The sequence below is a fragment of the Trichosurus vulpecula genome, chromosome 4, assembly GCF_011100635.1.
Source record: "Trichosurus vulpecula isolate mTriVul1 chromosome 4, mTriVul1.pri, whole genome shotgun sequence".
NCBI lineage: Eukaryota > Metazoa > Chordata > Mammalia > Diprotodontia > Phalangeridae > Trichosurus > Trichosurus vulpecula.
In genome coordinates this window covers 13,855,255-13,876,961 of record NC_050576.1, presented here as the reverse complement: position 1 = coordinate 13,876,961, position 21,707 = coordinate 13,855,255, and the positions used below count along the sequence as shown (strand labels likewise).

Genomic DNA, 21,707 nt, shown 5'->3' with positions numbered 1-21,707 from the left:
GAGTTTCCTTAGTAATAGCTATTCAATCAGGGAAACTGCCATCAGCTTAAGGATTTCTGTTCTTTATCCTAGCTGTCTTAATAGCATGCAATCTAGTAGCTTGGTGGAGAGCAGCAGTTCTCAAAGTTTTTGGTCTCAGGACCCCGTTACACTCCTAAAAATCATCAAGGGCCCCCAAAAGCTTTTGTTTATATTGGTTAGGGCTGTGCTGGAGTCAGTTAAAACCAGCTCATAAGAGCTGATTGTTAAATTTTCCAGTGTAATCATTTACATCTTGAAAATTGGCAAATACTACAAATCAGGGCTAGATTTGTTGCTTTGTTGCTTGTCTGGACTTAAGAACGTGATGGAAAAAATGATAATAAAATTGATAAACTTAGGACTGGTATGCTTGTACATTTTTTTTATCCAAGACAGTTTAACATTTACCAGCACATCCCTAGGTTATATCTATCTATATTTACTGTATTGGCAATTAGAACATTTTAGTGTGATTATGAAAATAGTTTTGACCTGTAAGACCCTCTTGAAAGGCCTAAAGGAGCTCCAAGCCTTCCTGGACTACAGAACCATGAGTATAATGGACAGAAAACTCATCTCAGAATAAAGGAGACCTGGATTCAGTCCTGCTTCTTGTATTCTGGCTGTGTGACTTTGGGCAACCTTTGAGTGCTCTGGATAACTCTCTTAACAGAATAAGTTTCTTTTCTTTGAGGCAATTGGGGTTAAGTGACTTGCCCAGTGTCATACAGCTAGTAAACTTCTGATGCTGGATTTGAACTCAGGTCCTCCAGAAAAGGGCCTGTACTCTATTTACTGTGCTACCTAGCTGCCACTGAGGATAAGTTTTGAAGAAAGTGTCAACCTAAGTTGGTAGATGGAGTTCCTCATGGAGATCTCGGAATATAAATAAATCACAGATACAGCTCTCCAAATTAAAAAAAAATGCCAATAGAACAAAAATCATGTTGTTACTCAAGCATAGTAACAAATAACAACAACGAAGTGCGTGGTAGTGAAGAGATTGCTGGCCTTGGGGCAGGGGAGACCTGCAACCAAATCTACCTCTGATGCTTACTAGCTGTGGGACCTTGAGTAAGCCATTAACCATTGTGTCAGGTTTTTCACATATAAGATGGGATAATTCAATTAGTTATGACACTTTTTCCTGGGTTGTTGTAAAGATCTAATGAGAGAATGTATATAAAATGTGTTATAAACCTTTAAGCTCTAAGTATTATTAATCGTATTGAAAGTCTCTTAGGTCTATTATGAAAATCTGAAAATATGAAGCAAGTGGAACTTATATCTGAAATAATAAATAGTCCCTTACATGACTCTAACTAAGCCATGTGTGGATGGACAGGGTTTGGGAAGTTGGGAGAGATCGACTTTCTGGGCTAAGGATAAAATACACAGAGACACTGCAGTAGTTGGAGAGTTAATTCACAGTGAGCATTTTGAAGCTACTGTAGTCAAGACAAGTCTAAAATTTGCCTTTGGCTCTCTAGGGAGTCAGAATGTGTCTCTCTAATTGGGCTGTGCATGGTGATATGAAAACACTGGTAAAAACACATTCAGTTCTCTTTATTGAATTGTTCAGGATGTGTCTTTTAAAAAAGTCATCTGTAATATTTTTCTTTGAATTCAGGTGTGAGCTGGAGCATCAAATGTTGGGTCAGAGGGGACTTAAAGATACTCATCTGTAATTTTGAATCACTGTTTAAGAATTACTCCAAGACATCAAATTTTCAGGCTCATCTTTCATATGTTCTGTAAGTAGCTGATTAGAAGTATTCTTTGTGCGGTAGACATGGTGTCAAAAACATCCCACATTGATACTATCTAGCTTTCTTGTGCCTGAGCAAGTCAATAATTTGTGAAAGGGCTGCCTTGACAAAAGCAGTCATTCTGAGATAGAACCTAGGGCTGGGCTGGAAACAGGCATTAAAGAAAAAAGAAAAAACAACAAAGTGAGATTGAAGATTTACTTTTCATGTAACTGGAGAGTCCAGACAATTTTCTGGCATCCATATCTCTTAGCTCTGTGGCTTCTCTTTAGTGTCCTGAGGGAGGCAGGCAATAATTCAGTCATTTTCTGACCTGCTCATACCACTTTTTGCACATATTGAGAAAGCCATTTGTAAACTGGAGATTATCCAAGGAGGGTCAACTGGATGACAAAGAACTTTGGGATTATGCCGGGTAAGCATCAGGTGAAGGAAGGCAGGATGTTTATCCCGGAAAAGAGGAGGTTCAGGGGGTGGTGGGGAATGGTAACTCTCTTCAGGCATTCAGAAGTCTTTCCATTTTGAAGAGGTTTGTTCTTGGCTCGAGAGGACAAACCTCAGAACTGATAGACTCTCCTTACTATTAGAAGTATAGGAAGGCGAAATGGGTTACGTCATGAGATATTGGATTTCCTCTCAATGGAGATCTTAGTCGATATGCATTTATGAGCACCAACTATGTGCCAAGCACTGTGTTAAGCCCTGGGGATATAAAAAGAGGCAAAACAGCTCCTTTTCTCAATGGGCTCACAGTCTAAAGGAGGAAACAACACAAAAAAACAGCTAAGTACAAACAAGATATATAGAAGGTAAATTCATGTTAATCTCAGAGGGAAGGTTATCTTCAAAGAAAGACTGGATGACCATTTGTTGGGAATGTTACAGGGGGATCCTGGGTCAGAGAGAGGTTGATCTAAATGGCCTCTGATATCCCTTCTGAATTGCAATTCTTTTTGTTACTTTTTTCTTTAAAAATGTGGAGATCTTTAATAAAGGGATAACATCTTTCACAAGTGTTTCTGACAGAAAAAATATTTTAATTATATAACATCTTTATTTAAACTACAAAATATCTATTTGTGAAGAAAGTTTTATCCTTAAAACTTTTGGGAAAAAGTCCTGAGAGCCAAGCTAGGTTGTTCAGCCAAATATAACAACTCTTTCTTTGTTGAAGGATATGCTCTACTTGTTAATTGCTGAATCTCTCAGCTTCTAGATGAAGACAACAGAATTCATCACCATGCCTTACACTGGGAAGTGCTTAGCTGTTTTCAAGATGTTTTTAGATTCAATCTTGTATTTCCGGTGGGCATCCAGCAGGGCAGGCATTATCCCCAGTTTACAGATGAGGAAAATGATGCTTGAGGACTCTGAATGGTCTTCCAGGATGACTTGATCTTTTTTAAGTCCTGTGATGCTACTCACTAATTATCACAGACTCATGGAATTAGAGAGTTGGAGAGGACCTCAGTGGCAATCTACTCCAATCCTGAGATATTGACACATTGACAATTACTCTTCAATTCAGACTTCCCTGGGATTTGTGAATACATCTGACTGTATTGTCTAAACCCCACCTCATTATCTTCCTTACAAGAAGAGCATAAGATACTTAATCAAAAGCTCTGTTGAAATCTTGGTAAACTATATCCACAGAATTTCCCTCAACTACTTGGTTCAGTAATCCTGTCAAAAAAGGAAATGAGGTTAATCTGTAATGACCAATTCTTTTTTAATAAACCTTTTTATTTATAATTTTTGAGTTCCAAATTCTGTCCCTCCCCTCCCTCTCCTCTCCCCTACCTGAGATGGTAAGCAATCAGATATAGGGCATTTATGTGCAATTATGTGAAACATTTCCATATTAGTCATTTTGTACAAGAAGACTTCAATAAAAGAAAAAAAAAGGAAAGTGAAAAAATAGCCTATTTCAGTCTGTATTCAAACAGTGTCAGTTCTTTCTCTGGAGGTGGACAGAATGCTTCATCATTAGTCCTTTGGGATTGTCTTGGATCATTGTATTCCTGAGAAAGTTAAGTCATTCACAGTTCTTCATCAATCAATATTTTTGTTACTGTGTACAACGTTCTCCTGTTTCTGTTCACTTCATTTTGCATCAATTCATGTAAGTCTTTCCAGCTTTTTCTGAAATCAGCCTGCTACTCATTTCTTATAGCACAATAATATTCCATCACAATCGCATACCACAACTTGTTTAGCCATTCCCTAATTGATGGGCATCCCTTTGATTTCCAATTCTTAGCCATCACAACAAGAGCCACTATAAATATTTTTGTACAAATAGGTCTTTTCCACCCTTTTGGATGTCATTGAGATGTCCTAGCAGTGGTATTGCTGGATCAAGGGGTATGCACCATTTTATAGTCCTTTGGGCATAGTTCAAAATTGCTTTCCAGAAAGACTGGATCAGTTCACAACTGCACCCACAGTGCAATAGTGTCCCTGTCTTCCCACATCCCCTCCAACATTTTCCTTTTCTGTCATATAAACCAATCTGACAGGTATGAGGTGGTACCTCAGAGTTGTTTTAATTTGCATTTCTCTGATCAATAGTGGTTTAGAGCATTTTTTCATATAAGTATAGATAGATGACTATAGATAGCTTTGATTTCTTTGTATAATGTATAATGACCAATTCTCGATGAAGCCATGCTTTGTAATCACTACTCCCTTAATAGGTGTTAGGCAACCATCTCTAATGATCCATTGTAGAATTTTCCCAGGAATCCACATCAAGCTCCCTGGACTGTAGTTTGTAGATTCTGTTCTCTTGTCCTTTCTGAAAATTGAAATATTTGATGGAAGCAAAACTAGACTTTAAGTTTTCCAAGACTTACAGGGGTTAAGCATTTTATCCATGGTCATACAGATATTTAAATGTCATAGGCTGGATTTGGATTCATGTCAGTCCCAACTTCAGCACTCTTTCTACCATGGCACATTGCTGCTATGATGAGCATTGCTGGATATTCTTTCTTGTGATGATGGGCTGAACTGACACATGAAGGATGAGCTATGTGGCTCTGAGACCACATCTGCAGGACACATCATTGCCATTCAGAAGACCTTTCAGATATGCTCTGTGGGTTGGTTCCCAAGCTGCATAGAACCTAACTGTTGTCTGTCTAGGACTTCCATAAGAAACAGAAACACAACGTGGCATTTTGAAGATATGGTAGCCTTCCATAGAAGAAAAGTAGAAAGCTTATTGTTTTAGGATCAAAAGGGACCTTACAGGTAATCTAGTGTAACACTCTGATTTTATAGATGAGGAAACTGAGGCCAAGAAATTTGCTCATGGCTATAACAATAAGAAAGAAAGTGAAGGAACAAAAATAGACAATGAAAAAATACAACTATTACTCTTTGCAGATAATGTGGTGGTTTACTTATAGAACCCTAGAGCATCAACTGAAAAAGAAACTAGTTGAAACAATGAACAACTTTAGTGAAGTTGCAAGATAGGAAATAAACCCACATAAACCACCAGAATTTCATATATCACCAATAAAACTGAGCAAGAAGAGCTAGAAAGAGTTACAGACAGTATAAAATTCTTAGGCGTCTGCCTGCCAAGACAAATATAGGAGCAATATGAAATTTACAAAATATTCTTCATGCAAAGACAGACTAAACAAATGGAAAATAATAATTGCTTATGGGTAGGCTGAGCCATTATAATAAAATTGACAATATTACCTAAATTAATTTATTTAGTGTCATACCAATCAATATACCATAGAGTCATTTTATAGAACTAGAAAAAATGATAACAGACTTCACCTGGAGGAACAAAGGGTCAAGAATATCAAGAGAATCAATAAAAAGTGAAGGAAGGTGTTCTAGTAATACCCGATCTCAAACTGTACTACAAAGCTGTAATCCCCAAAACAATTTGGTACTGTCTAAGAAATGAGCTGGTTGATCAATGGAATGGATTAGGCACGCAAAAATGACCATAGTGACCTAATGTTTGATAAAGCTAGAGATCCAACTTTTGGGGAAGAGTTCACTATTGACAAAAAATACTGGGAAAAATGGGAAGCAGTCTGGCAGAAAATAGGCACAGACCAACGTGTGACACCATACACCAAGATAAGGCCAAGATGGGTACATGGTGCATGTGAATGCGTGTGTGTGTGTGTGTGTTTGTGTAAGTGTATACATGTATACAGTATTAACATATAGAGCATAAATACAAATCTATGCAAAGTAGCAAAGTATGAGGCGGTTTTGGAAGAAAAGCACCAGCATTTGAGGAAATCAAGAAAGATTTCATGTAGACAATTATGCTTAAACTGCATCTTAAACGAAGAGAGTGATAACTGAAGTCCTCTATTTTAAGACATTTTATTTGTTGACATTTTTTGCTTTACATCACTTCATTTTCGCATCTTTCTCTCTCTCTTTCACCCATCTCTTTGAACCATCTCTTGTAGCAAAGAATAAAAATACAGAGAAATAAACCCAGTTCAGTAACACTAACCAACAGCAGCTGAGGCTTTGCCCTGTTCCACACCCATGGTCTCCCACCTCTGCCAAGGTGGGAAGGAGGCTTATTTGCTCATAAATTCTTTGGGGCCAAGCTTGGTTATTATAACCACAGAGCATTCAAATGTCTTTGCTGTTGTTATTTATTTTTATAAAGTTGCACAACTATACCTTATTTTCCTGCTTCTATTTACTGTGCTCTGCATCATTTTAGAGAAGTCTTCTAAGAATTCTTCATATTCATTGTTTTTTACACCTGTGCACATTCTTTATCTCCCCCCCCCCCATGCTTTTGCCTGGTGCACAGACCAAGCTGAGATTCCCCTTTTTCATGCTGGTGTCTAACACTGAGGTACACATGATGATGGAATGCATAGTGCCTACAACAATCTATACATTTTTGTTTTATAACACAGGTTGGAAACGTCACAGGAAGCCTCACCCATGGTGTCCCAGAAGGGTAATTTTCAGGTTGTTCAGTGCAATTGTAGTAGGTCCGAAGACTGTGAATGCCATGTACCCCTGCCCATGGCCAAACTCAGCTTTACCTCCTTGATATTTTTGGAAATCACAAATGGCACCATATTTCTCCAGTCACCCACGATGTCTATGAAGCCTATAAATATTGGTAAGTACAAATTTACCAGATAAAGTGTAAATTCACTTTTCTTCACATCAACTGCTCCAGTGCTTTCATTAGTGTGAGTGCTCCCTCCATCACCATAACTAGCAACCCGTCCAGCACTCATGAATGATCGATGTGGGTCCGAATTCACCACTTGAGTATAGTGCAGTGAAAATAGTCTTAGATTTGGAGTCACACAATGAATTCAAGTCCTGTCTTTGCTTATTACTACTTCTTTGACCTTGGCTGAATTACTTCCCCTCCCTGGTGAAATCTGTAAAGCAGGAGAGTTGAACAAGTTGGTCTTTGAGAGTCCTTCTAGCCCTCAGTTTATAATCCTACACTTTTTTGTGGTATCTCCATTGAAGTCCTCCTTGGCGTGGAGGTGGCCCTGGGGCTTTGAAGCTCTGGTAATTCTAACCAAGTGGAAGAGCTTTTGAGCATGCACCCCCCGATGGATTGTATGGCCAGTGCTCAAGGCTTAGCTTGCCTAAGTGAAGAAAAGCTCATCTACAGCTTGGCTAGCCATACAGGCATGGGTTTTCTGACCGATCTATCAGGAAATGTTTGGGCAAGCCCCATCCATACTTCACTTCCCTCTTCCCTCTCTGGCTGCTTTTTCCACAGCCTCGTGCTTGCTGCTTTACAAACCTTGAAGGTCTATGTAAATATAATCTCTTATTATTACTATGCTCACATCACTTACTAAGTCAAGATTCTTAGCCTTTTTTGGTGTCACAGACCCCTGGTGAAGCCTATGGGCCCTTTCTCACATCATGTTTACTTATTTTAAAGTAAAAAAAGGTACATTCCAATCTGTATTTAGACACCATCAGTTCCTTGTCTGGGGATGGACAGCATTTTTCATCATAAGTCATTCCGAGTTGTCTTGGATCATTGTGTTGCTGAGAATAGCTAAGTCACTCATGATCATCTTACAATATTGATATTACTTTGTCTGTAATACATTTCACTTTGTGTAAGCCCATGCAAGTCTTTCCAGGCTTTTCTAAGAGCATCCTGTTCATCGTTTTTTCTTTTCTTAATTTTATTTCTTTATTTGTTTTTAGTTTTCAACATTCACTTCTCTAAGATCTTGAGTTCTATACATGGGCTATACATGTACAATCATATTACAAGTATTTCCACATTAGTCATCACGTCATGTTTATAAATGAATAAAAGAAAAAGTATAGGATTAAAAAGGAAAACAATAACATTGAAGTACGATTATCAAAATGTTGGAAAAGGGAAAAAACCCAAGAACTTGCTTGGCTATGAAGCCCTGCACTCAACACTGGGGAAGGAAATTCAATAGCATGGAAAAGTAGGTTCCAGGAAACCAAGGATTGTTTTAGTCTTTACCCTTGTAACCTTACCTCCTAGCACTCTACCCTGCACATAGTAGGTGCTTTATACCTGCTTATCGATTGACCGATTGATGATTTAAAAAAAGCAAACCAGGACGTGTCCCTTTTATGTTTTCAATCTAGCGTCTGTGTCTGTATGACTCTGCAGGCTTATGGAGACACTGCATTTTGGAGGAATTAAGATCTGCATTGTTAGGGGTCCTGCATTACCCCTGCTGATGTCCTATGTCTGTGAAATGTTGAAGGTTTTCAATAACGGGATTTCTGCACCTACGGGCTTAACCAGTTTGGGGTCATGTTCTCCCAGTAGAATAGAAGTTCCTTTAGGAAAGGATCTGATTTTGGTTTTGTTCTACTGTCTCCAGAAGCTAGCACTGTGGTACAATGTCTGACATGTAAAAAGTGCTCAGTAAATTCTTGTCAAGTTGAGATGAATTAAACTCTCTTTCTGTTTGTCTACCTATTAATCATTTATCTATATCTATCAATCATGTATCATCTATCTATGTCTATGATCTATCCACCTATCTAATCAATCATTTGTCTCTGTCTCTCTGTCTTTCTCCTGAATCTGAGTGTCATGCATTTCAGCTGCCTCTGCAATTATCAAAAATCAGATTTAGTTCATAGGGTTAGAGCTAAAGAGACCTGAGAAGGCACCTAGTCTGATTTTCTAATTTAATTAAGGAGAAGATGGAGACCCAGGGAGTGAGTGGCTTGCTCAAGGTCACATTGCTGGCGTCAGAGGAAAATTCAACCTCTACTCCACTGTTATGAAATTCAATATTCTTTTTACTGAAAACTAAAGCTGGACTTGAAATGTTATTTTTTTTAAGTGAAGCCAGACCCACCGTTACATTTGCTAATGGAAATAACAGATGATGGAAAATTAAAGATCTCTTGGTCCACCCCACTATTGGCACCATATCAACTTCAATATGAACTGAAATACTCTGTAAAGTCAACTGAAACCATGGGGCAGGTATGTATTTTCTTTTACCATTCAAATAATAAAAATTAATCCCTAAGGATTGCAAGAAGAACCAAGCACTACCTAGATCTAAATGCCATGTTATCTTTAGGATAAGATGGAGATGCTCCCTCAAGAGAAAGAGCCCTTCAATCCCTAAAGCTTTTTCAGCATGTGATACTCATGTAGAGAGAGCCTTCAGAAGCATGGAGCTCACTATGGGTCATAGAATATATCTTAGTATATCTTCATCTATGCTGAACTATGAAGTTTATTTTATTCTCTGATACCTTATCAAGGTGATCCCAAAGCAAAGCTTGTAGACTTGCTGTGTGTCCTGTAACTTTGGACAATGCCTTTCATAGGATCATAGATTAGAAGGTCATCTGGTACTAGGTTTATGGCTTTAGAGCTGAAAGGAACTTCAGGTGTCATATAGCTCATTCTCATCTTACAGATGAGGAAACTGAGTCCCAGAGAAGGTAAACAACCAACAGAAAATGGGAAAACCAGAATTAGAATACAGATGTTCTGACCCCCAATCCAGAATTTTTCTCATTGCATTGTGATTTTCTCTCCTCATATCTCAGATTAGCAGACTTAAAGAGGGATGCTTAAGCATTTATCAGCTTGTGTAACGTACTGGAGGTCCCTAATCAGGCAACATTGATTTGTCTTAAAACTACTCAAACAATAGGCCTTAGTTTGTGAGTTGGAGACCAATCGGCACAATTGACATTTAAATATCATTAGAAATATTAGAAAGTGAGGGCTGGGGCCAGTAGGATTTGGTCACAACAGGGAATAAGTAAACACCAGTTGGTCAAGACCACCAGTTATGAGGAACACAAAGGAAAATGTAGGGGAATAGAGGAGAATGTGGCAAAATGTCACCTTGTAGCTTCCACAAACCTAGGTTCTCATTAGCAATCCCCTTCTGTGTGGTGTTTTGACTTTTTTTTAAATGAAATTTAGCAGATTGCTGCTATTGTAGTAGATACCTCCCTACTTGTGGACAACGTGCTTCCTGGTTCTTCATATACAGTTCAGGTACGGGGTAAGAGGCTGGATGGCCCAGGAGCCTGGAGTGATTGGAGCACTCCTTCCAACTTCACTGCCCCAGGTATGTTGCTGGCATATAGAGGGCATCGTTGCTTCTGATTATTGGGGAGTAGATTTTGGAGACATCTCTCTCTCTCTCTCTCTCTCTCTCTCTCTCTCTCTCTCTCTCTCTCTCTGTATGCTGTAAATACTTGGCATTTTGTGGTGGTAATTGTGGGCCCAAGAGATGAGGGGATAGAAGGTTGGCCTTGGAGTTGGGAAGAGCTGGGTTCAAGTCTTACCTCTGACATAAAATCACAGAATTTTAGAATTGGAAGGGACTCAGTGACCATATTTTCTAACTCCCACCAAAAAAGAATCCTCATTATCACATACCTGATGTGGGATCATACAACTCTGGCCTGGAAATCTCCACAGGAAGGAGAGCCTGCTAGTCCTTATGGAAATTCATTCCATTCTGGGAGAGCTTAGGAAGTTTTTTCTTGACCTTAAGCCTGAATTTCCACATATTGATTATGTGACTTTGGGCAATATATTTCAATGGTCCAGGTAACTCTCTAAGACTGTAAGTTATAAGAGACTTAACTCATCTGCATTGGTAGAGATTTCTGTAGCAGGCATTATCTAAGCTGTAAAAATCACAGGTCCACCCTCTCTTCCTTCCCCCTACAAAATGGGTGCCAAATTGAAGGTGGAAAATTATTTTTTTCCTTATAAATTTAAAAAAAATCAGGGTATATTGCACTTAAATGAGTGCACATGTGTTATTGAAATTGACAGTATGTAAATTACAGGAAATAAAGTCTAAAGATTCAGGCAAGACAACATTATCATGGGTGCCTCACTTTTTCGTTTGGTACTTTGAATTCATTCATAATTTTCATTCATGAAATTTTTATATTAAAATGATTCCATAAGAAAAACAGGAGAAAGAGTTGAACATAAGATAAAAAACTAAATTTTAGAATGCTATCGGCATACATATTACATCTTTAATTGCTGTTTCAAATGAGTATATTCACTAGGTGTTATTTTCAATAATTTCTTTTTACATATATTGTAAAAAAACTTTATTCAGAACTTAACAAACAAAAAATAAAAATTTCATATATATATTAGAGCAGAAAAAGATTGCACATGGAGCTACAACTTGTCTTTCTTTTAAATTATATAACAAATTAAACATAGAACTTTTGAAACTATCCTTCCTACATGCCTTCAGTCATTTATTCATTCACTCATATATATATAATACATATATCTATATCTATGCACACATACATACACACACACATATATATATACATATATACATATACATGTATGTGCATATATATATATATATATATATATTCATTCTGCTGCTTGAATGATTTCTTCTCAGGAAGAAATCTGCCTTTGGGGATTTTTGACTTTCTCAGTCTGATTTTTTTTCTTTCAGTTACAACGGTGTGGGTATTTTTTATAAAGGCAGGAAAACTAAGCTGTTTTCATACTTTGCTGGTCTGGCTGGGGCTGGAGATTGGGTAGCATTATTGTGATTACTGGGATCATAGGATTCACAGCTGGGAGAAACCTTAGAACTCACTAGACTGATTCCCTCATTTTCCACATGAAGAAACTGAAGCTGAGAACTACTTAAAAGTAGAATGGGGTAGCATGGGTAGTAGTGAGTTCCTTTTCTCTTGAGGTTAATACCACTGTATTCATAGTAACTCTTTCAGAGGCTTGTTGTAAAGAAACTCTCTTGATAAATTATAAAACATTTGAATGAGAATAGTGTTTGCTTTGGAGAATAATAAATATTACTGCTATTCACACGAAATGTGAACATTTCTCAAATCTTAAGTCTTTGAAAGAAATATTCTTAAAAAAATCTCACTCTATGACCTCCTGTCAATCAAAAAAGTTAAACCAACAAACATTATTATTTCACTGACATAGAACATTCTTTAGTTTCACTGCTGGGGCTTTGTCACCTGGCCTGGCTCTATTTTCTTTAAATCTGGTACAACCCCACGTTTTCAATGTGAAACCCCCTTTATTTTAAGTGCCAAACAACAACAATAATGGACCAACAGACATGCAAGTTTGTTTGTTTTTTTTTTCTGGACATAGCCCATTGAGCAGTATCCTTGCTCCATTGTGGCAACAAGATTTCTTTATCAGGACAGGGAGACAATCCAACCTGTCTGTCAGGAAATTGATAAAACATTTTTAAAGCACGTTTTATGTACCAGGCACTGTGCTAGGTTCTGGGGAATACAAAGAAAGGCTTGTCTATGAATCTTCCACCTGATTTCTACAGCATAATTCTTTTTCTTTTCCAATGCTTAGCACAGTGCCTGGTACATAGTAGGCACTTAATAAATGTGTTTTGATTGATTGATTGATGATAGGTTTGGCCATTCAATTTCAGCCTTATCTGTTCATTAACTAATGACTTTGCTAACTTTAAATATTTCCATTCTGTTTTGACAGGCAACCCAGGGTTATTTGAATTGTCTAATTTTATAACCAAATGGAAGTGGGAGCCAAATTGTATAAGCAGAACAAAATGAAATAGGGGAAAAGTCAGTGCATTAGAGTGGATGGGCTTTAACTGTAAAAGAGGGGAACAATCCAATCACATTTGTACATTATTTCCAGCAAAGAAGCACCTATCATAGACATGAGAGATTGTTGACCTACCTTGATAACACTTCATTATTCCACAGTACATACAGAGCAGCCTCTAAAAATCTCAAAGGATAACCTCTTAAAATGTTCAAATGAGCTTTCATACAACCCAATCAATTCTAAAAAAAGCTTTACTTTTAAAAGTTAAAACAATAAAAACAAAAACATATTTATGTCTAAATGGAAGACTTCATTTGTCAAAGTTTTCTGATGTGTGTTTGTTCGGTCCATATATCACTGTAATGTCTCTTACATCATTCTCCTTATCACTATGCCCACTACCTATTAGTACTATCCTAGTCCAAACCAGCCATTCTTTATAGCCCATTATAATAGCCCCCCATTCGGATGACTTTTTATACCCAGGACAGGCTGCATATTTTCCCACTCCTGTGTTTGCAGACCAAAGAGGCAATGTAGCTGAACTGTAGGGCCAGGAAGGCAGCAGTTACAGCCTTAGCCTGGGGGAATACACTTTTTTTTTGTCATATCCTGGGCAACTATCTGGTGCTGGGCCTGGAGGCAGGAAGACCTGAGTTCAAATTGGGCCTCAGACACTCACTAGCTGTATGACTCTGGGCAAGGCATTTAACTATGTTTGTTAATATATCAGTTTTCTTCTCTGTAAAATGAGCTGAAGAAGAAAGTAGAAAACCACTCTAGTATCTTTGCCAAGAGAATCCAAACGGGGTCGTGATGAATTGGACACAACTGAAAGGACTCAACATCAACATCTTCTATATCCTGGGTCTGTTTACCCTCGAAAACCTGTTCTTTGGTATTCATTTCAGAAAGTCTTCCCTGAATTCCCAATTGATAGTAACCTTTCTGTCATCTAAATTCACAGAACTGTCTTCTTTTGTACATTTTTTATTCTCAGGTTTGAATTATATGGCTTTTTTGTTTTTGCTTAATTCTTTTATTACTATTAGTCCATGTTTATGTTTGAATTCCTATGTAAGCTAGGTGACCTCTGTCGTATGTCCCTCAGAACAATGGTAAACACTTGATGAATAAATGGAAAAAAAAAGATTTATTAAGTTCCTTCCATGTTCCAATTGTGGCATTAATTCATTCACAAATAAATGAACGATTAGAATAAAAAATAGCTGACAGGTAGAATTGAAAATGACATGCCCATAAAAATAAAATAGAAATAGTTTGTTGTTCTACATAAAACAACTATTAAGGTATCTGGTGGACAAATGTTACATTTCTTAACGTGTAAAATTGGAAAAGATTTTCCACTACTGAGAAGCAATGTGTTTTCCATGTGGGGAAGGTATTAAAGGAATTTAGGACAAAGAGAAATGGGGATAATAATGAAATGTGAACAGGCATGAGAACCAATGAGTGAAACCACTCCAACAAAAAGTAGTCTTTTGGAAAAGGCAGTAAGTTATTTTTGGTTCTCCAGAATAGATTTTTTGACAACATAAGGCTTAATGCACATAGTTTATTTCAGGGCAGAAATATTTCCTCTACTATAACCAGAGTTGTCGGGTAGGAAATGGAGAAATTGTCCAACATAATAGTGACACAACTTAAGGAATGCTTTAAGCTTTCTGAAGTGCTACGTCCAAGTGCCCAAGCCTTTCTGAGTTTGTGTCTGACATATAACCATTGAAATATGTGACTTCAAATCCCTTTAGACTCAAATTCTGTAATTTAGAAGCTCTGCAAGTGTATGGGGGATTTTGATCGACAGGTTTCACCACTCTCCATCAATAAGGGGTGAAGAGATTTATTGGGGAGATAGTTGTCTGGGAGAGACATTATACTGCAGTACAACTTGAAAGCAGGATTTGGTTGTGTCTGTGTGTGTGTATATACATATATAATATATACACAAACAAATAGATGTTTAGATATATTTATATAGATATAGGTTGATTTTCTCTCTATACACATATATGTGCATATACGTATATACATACATATATATACTAACCATATATATATATATATGTCAATAGTATTGTGAAATGCTATCCTCCATACCAACAATTAATTCTGTTCAATTTCCACCTCTGAGAATTGCCTTTAAGTGCTACCTTCTATTTGAAATCTTTCCTCTTCCCTAGGTTACTCCCACATACCACTAAAATGTGTTTTTAAAAATTTTTTCGTATTTATTTATTAATTTATATATATATATATATATATTTATATATATATATATATATTTTTTTTTTTTCTGATGAGTAAAATGTAAGCTCTTTGAGGGCAGGGACTCCTTCATTTTTGTCTCTGTATCTCCAGTCCTAGCACAAACACATCATAGGTGATTAATACTTACTGATAATAAGATAGTAAATGCTTAGTGATTGTTTTACTTTGTGTCTACATCTCTTTGTACGTGTTATTTTCCTCTACTAGAATAAAAGCTCCTTGAGGGCAGGGATTAGTTTATTTTTTGTTTCTGTATTCCCAGCCCTGGTATTTAGTAGGTGCTAAGTAAATGCTTGAATGAATTAATGTAATAATAGGGCCATGTTATCTGGAGGCATGTCTGTTTGTGAAATACTTCAATTTCTGTGAGTTCCAAGTAGACGAAGCTTCATTAATTGGTATATATAGTTTCAGTGTATGTGATGTTCATATTTCAATTTAATTCACTCCAACAAACATATATTAATTGTCTGCTGTGTGCAAGGCACTATGCTAAAGTAGACAACAACAGAAATGTATCAAGAAACTAACATCTACTGAAGATATTCAATTTATGCACAAATAAGAAAACACAAGGTAATTTGAGGAGAGAGTACTAACCAGTTGTTCTTGGGGGTGGGGGAAGGAGAGCCCAGTGGATGATAGTTGTTTCCAAGTTTTTTTTTTTTTGTTAAGACCCAAAGTCTGATCTTTCTTGTCCCTTCCCCATCCCCAGCAAAATGTTGTCTCCTATTTTACTTAAAAGACTGAAGCTATTCCTAGTGAACCCTCTCTCCAATTTCTCTTCTCCACTTCTCCAAAGCCCTTGACATCCTTCCTCAACCATCTTCTCCTCCTTGTGCTCTATCCCAGAGGAAGAGGGGGCTCCTTCCTTGCCAAAACTAAGACTACTCAGCCCAGTTAGCTCCCCTCTAATTTCCTCCATGACCCATTTCAAAAATTATCCTTACATGGATGCCTATGACATGAAATTTAGCATCCAAGTATAATTTAGGAAAAATTAAGTAGAATTCTCTCAATGTTTAAATGTCCCATTTTATGTTAGATTACAATATTTTTTTTCTTTTAAATTAATTAATTTATTTTTAGTTTACAACATTCAATTCAACAAGCTTTTGTTCCAAATTTTCTCCCTCTCTCTCTCCTTCCCTCCCCCTCCATCCCCAAGATGTCATGCAATCCTATATAGGCTCAACATATATATTCACATTAAACATATTTTCACATTAGTCATGCTGCAAAGAAGAATTATAACCAATGGAATGAACCACAAGAAAGAACAAACAAAACAAAAAAGAGAGAGAAAATAGTTTGATTCAGTCTGCATTCAGGCTCCGTAATTCTTTCCCTGAATGTAGATAGCATTTTCTATCACAAGTCTTTTGGCGTTGTCTTAGAACCTTGCATTGCTGAGAAGAGCCAAGTCTGTCAAAGTTAGTCATTGCACAATGTGTCTGTAACTGTGCATGATGTTCCCCTGGTTCTGCTCCCCTCACTCAACATCAGTTCATATAAGTCTTTCCAGGTTTTTCTGAAGTCCATCTGCTCATCATTTCTTATAGCACAATAGTATTCCATTTCATTCATATACCACAACTTTTTCAGCCATTCCCCAGTTGATGGGCATCCCTTCAATTTCCAATTCTTTGCCATGATAAAAAGAGCTGCTATAAATATTTTTGTACATGTGGGTCTTTTTCCCATTTGCATGATATTTTTGTGATACAGCCCTAAAAGTGGTATTGCTGGGTCAAAGGGTATGCACATTTTTATAGCCCTTTGGACATAGTTCTAAATTGCTCTCCAGAACGGTTGGATCAGTTCACAACTCCACCAACAATGCATTGGTGTTCCAATTTTCCCACACCTTCTCCAGCATTTATAACTTTCCTGTTTTGTCATGTTAGCCAATCTGACAGGTGTGATGTGATACCTAAGAGTTCTTTTGATTTGCATTTCCCTAATCCATAGTAATTTAGAGCATTTTTTCATATGACTACAGATATCTCTAACTTTTTCCTCTGAAAACTGCCTGTTCATATCTTTTGACCATTTATCAATTGGGGAATGACTTGTATTCTTATAAACTTGACTAAGTCCTCTATATATTTTAGAAATGAGGCTTTTATCATTGCTAGTTGTGAAAATCTTTTCCAAGTTTTCTCCTTCACTCTAATATTGGTTGCATTAGCTTTGTTTGTACAAAAACTTTAAAATTTAATGTAATCAAAATTATCCATTTTGCATTTTGTAATGCTCTCTATCTCTTGTTTGGTCATAAATTCTTCTGTTCTCCATAAATCTGACAGGTAAACTATTTCTTGCTCCCCCAGATTGCTTATAGTATCAGCCTTTACATCTAAATCAATAACCCATTTTGAATTTATTTTGGTATATGGTGTAAGATATTGGACTATGACCAGTTTCTTCCATACTATTTTCCAAATTTCCCAGCAGTTTTTTGTCAAATAGCAACTTCTTATCCCAGAAGCTGGAGTCTTTGGGTTTATCAAACAGTAGATTACTATAGTCATTGACTACTGTGTGTTGTGTACCTAACTTATTCCACTGATCCACCTCTCTATTTCCTAGCCAGTACCAAATAGTTTTGATGACTGATGCTTTGTAATGCAGTTTAATATCTGGTATAGCTAGGCCACCTTCCCTAGCATTTCTTTTCATTAATTACATTGATATTCTGGAACTTTTGTTCTTCCAGATTAATTTTGTTATTATTTTTTCTAACTCTATAAAATATTTTTTTTTTGTAATTTGATTGGTATGGTGCTAAATAAGTAAATTAATTTAGGTAAAATTGTAATTTTTATTATATTAGCTCAGCCTACCCATGAGCAACTGATGTTTTTTGAATTTTTTTAGATCTGACTTTATTTGTGTGAAAAGTGTTTTGTAATTGCGTTCATATGGTTCCTGGGTTTGTCTTGGCAGGTAGAAGCCCAAATATTTTATAGTGTCTACAGTAACTTTAAATAGAATTTCTCTTTCTATTTCTTGCTGTTGGGTTTTGTTAGTAACATATAGGCATGTTGAGGATTTATTTGAGTTTATTTTATATCCTGTACCTTTGCTGAAGTTATTTATTATGTCAAGTAGTTTTTTTTTACTTGATTCTCTAAGTATATAATCATACCATGTGCAAAGAGTGATAACTTAGTTTCTTCTTTGCCTATTCCAATTTCTTGAATTTTTTTCTTCTCTTGTTGCTAATGCTAACATTTCTGTACCAAGTTGAATAACAGGGATGATAATGGACATCCTTGTTTCACCTCCGATCTTATTGGAAATGCTTCTAGCTTATCCCCATTATATATAATACTTGCTGATGGTTTTAGGTAGATGCTATTTATCATTTTAAGGAAGACTCCATTGATTCCTATGCTCTCTAGTGTTTTTAACAGGAATGAGTATTGTATATTATTAAAAGCTTTTTCTGCATCTATTGAAATAATCACATAGTTTCTGCTGGTTTTGTTGTTGATATGATCAATTGTGCTGATAGTTTTTCTAACATTGAACCAGCCTTGCTTTCTTGGAATAAATTCTACCTGGTCATAGTGTATCATTCTCATCATAAGTTGCTGTAGTCTTTAGATTACAATACTGTCATTTACATTAAAATATACATTGGGCAAATATTTAAAATCAATCTTTTCTAGAGATTTTTAATATCACATATTCTCTCTTTTACCCTTACCTATAGAGGTCATATATTTTCCACCGAAAATTCTGACAAGTGTTGGGTCTAATGTGTCCTTTTACTGCATCTACAAGCATCAAAACAAGATCATCCCTTCCAAGAATGTCTTTTGGTGGTTGAATTTAGCAGAGAAAATCTCCCCAAGTCACTATGATGTTATAAATGCCCATGTGAGCAGGGTCACCCTTCTCAATATGAATGCAACTAAACCCAGAGGAAAATATACCTATGATGCTGTGTATTGCTGTCAGGAGAATGAGTGCCATCACCGCTATGCAGAATTATATGTAATAGGTAAGAAGCCTTTCTCCAATTTACTGCATTCTGCCTGCTGATTATTCAATGTGGACCCTTTTGTAGAGGCTCAATTAAGAACTAAGGAACATTTTTGTTTTGCATACAATTTCTGTGTTCTGTTTTCTCTTCATATTAATATTTTAATGTGTTTTAAATAGATGTCAATATCAATATCTCATGTGAAACTGATGGGTACTTAACTAAAATGACTTGCAGATGGCCAGCCAACACAGTTGCATCACTCGTGGGAAGTATGTTGCAGTTAAGATATTTCAGGTGTGTATGATTTTAATGGGGTGGGGCTTGGGGGAAGTTTCAGGGGCAATGGGAGGTATAGTCTTGGCTGAGGACAATAGTTATAACAGCAATAATTAATAAAGAAACCAATTCCTAGTTCACAGTAAAAGCATAAAATACTTTTTGTAGGGGCTGCCCATTCCTCTTTGTGATTTGGAGGTGATCCTGGGTTCCAGTATCAATGGAGCACAAGCCCAGGTGGATCTTAATATTCTGGAAATACTCAATGATGAATGATATGTCTATATTTGAGGACCAATTACAGTTCAAGTTCAGAGAGGCCCATTAAAGACTGGTTGCTGGGGGCTGAGCTTAAGTGAAGAATTAGGATGGTTGGATAGGATCCTACACTTGGAGTCAAGAAGAACTGTGTTTGAATACTACCAAAGACAGTTAAAAGCTGTATGACCATGGATACATCCATTTAGCTATCCTGTGCCTCAATTTTCTTCTATGTAAAATGATGGAGTTGGGCTCAATAGCCTTTGAGTCTGTGATCCTCTGATCTTTAGAGACTGATTTTGCCTTGCTAGCTCTCAAATGCTTTACCTCAAGTCATCAAAAGGTAGGTGGCTGACTTGTTGCAGGTGGTCCCCAATTTTTGATGTTCTTTAATCTTCCCTGATCTGCATGGCATCTAGCTGGCAAATTCATACTTTCAGAGATATATGGAATATATTTTTGTTGTTGTTCAGTCATTTTTTGTTATGTCTGATTCTTCTTGACCTTATTTGGAGTTTTCTAGGCAGATACTAGAGTGGTTTGTCATTGCTTTCTCCAGCTTATTTTACAGGTGAGGAAACTGAGGTACAGAGGGTGACATAGCTAGTATGTGGCTGAGGCTGGATTTGAGCTTAGATCTTTCTGACTCCAGGTCCAGCGTTCTATCCACTGTACCACCTAGTTGCCCTGTATAAATTCAGAAATTACATATGTATATATATATATATATGTGTGTGTGTGTGTGTGTGTGTGTGTGTATATATGTGTGTGTGTATATATACACATACACACACTTATACACACATGTATACATATATATATATTTATGAAAAGTACAGAAATATTAATTTCCTTTTGAGGGAGATTGAGGGGATTTCAATTTTTCATTCTTTCATAAACAGTTATCAAATTCTTATTATATCCAAGATAGTTTACTAGGTACCGTGGGGTCACAAAGATAAATGACATCTACAAGGAACTTACTTTGTAGTAGACAAAAGAATACATAATCCAAGACTACAGTATGAAGCAGTAAGTGATAAAGAGAGGAATAACCAATGGGAGTTCAGAGGAAAGAGAGCTCATTCCTGTCAGGGCTGGTCAGGGAAGATGTCTTGGAAAGGTGCCATTTATATGGGGTCTCAAAGGATGGGAGGGATTTGAGGGGACTTATTTCAGATCCGTACGTACTTAGCAATGTGCCGGCAGTTCAAACATTTATACACCACGACTCCTCAAAGGTCTCTGTTATTTAGTCATCAACCATCTAAATCCCCATTGTGTTCTTAGCACTAGACAGGGTGCTGTAGGGCATAATCAATCAATATTTATGTACTAACATGTGCCTAGCACTGTGCTAACTGCTACACAAAGGAAAGAAATTATCAAAGGTTCAGAAAGTAGAAAGGAGAAGCCAAAGCAGAAATTTCCGAGGCATCTGAACAACATGGGATGTTAGCATTGAGGTGGGAAAGATGGTGTCACGGTACGGTGGAAAGAGCATGGGTTTGGCAGTCAGAACTCTTCCCCCACCCCCACCCCATGTGACTGTGGGCGGGTCATCCCTTCACATCCCTAGAACTTAGTTTCATTATATGTAAAATGAAGGGATTGGTTTAGATGGCACTGAGGCCCCTTCCAGTGTTAAATCTATGATTGTACATGAAAAATGAATGGGAAAGCATTTATCGGATGTTGATTATGGGACCAGCACTGTCCTAAGCACTTTGACCCTAGGCTTTTTAAGTCTGCTAAAATGCACGAATATCTTTAGATGAACTGCTCTGCCATGATAGTAGCCACAATAATTCCTAACATTTACAATTTCAAACTCACCTTAGCTACTTTGTAATCTCATTTGGTCCTCATAACTCCAATACGAAGTAGGCAATGCAACTATCATTATCTCCAGTTTGCAAATGAAGAAATTGATTCCCAGAATCCAGAGCAACACTTCACTAAAGAACCTCAGTTCCAGACTGAGGACATTTGA

General features: G+C 36.9%; 1 protein-coding gene across 4 annotated transcripts in view; it reads left to right on the top strand.

Annotated features, from left to right (window-relative positions):
• LEPR (leptin receptor) overlaps nucleotides 1-21,707 on the top strand; it is a 148,060-nt gene that overhangs the window by 89,948 nt on the left and 36,405 nt on the right. For 3 of the 4 annotated variants that reach the window (XM_036754165.1, XM_036754163.1, XM_036754164.1), the window contains 6 exons: nucleotides 1,652-1,775; nucleotides 6,719-6,930; nucleotides 9,134-9,279; nucleotides 10,243-10,390; nucleotides 18,902-19,192; nucleotides 19,354-19,471. In XM_036754165.1, the coding sequence (XP_036610060.1) occupies nucleotides 1,652-1,775; nucleotides 6,719-6,930; nucleotides 9,134-9,279; nucleotides 10,243-10,390; nucleotides 18,902-19,192; nucleotides 19,354-19,471 (1,039 nt within the window). The remainder of the gene's footprint in view (nucleotides 1-1,651; nucleotides 1,776-6,718; nucleotides 6,931-9,133; nucleotides 9,280-10,242; nucleotides 10,391-18,901; nucleotides 19,193-19,353; nucleotides 19,472-21,707) is intronic. The other variant, XM_036754166.1, reaches the window with a different exon arrangement.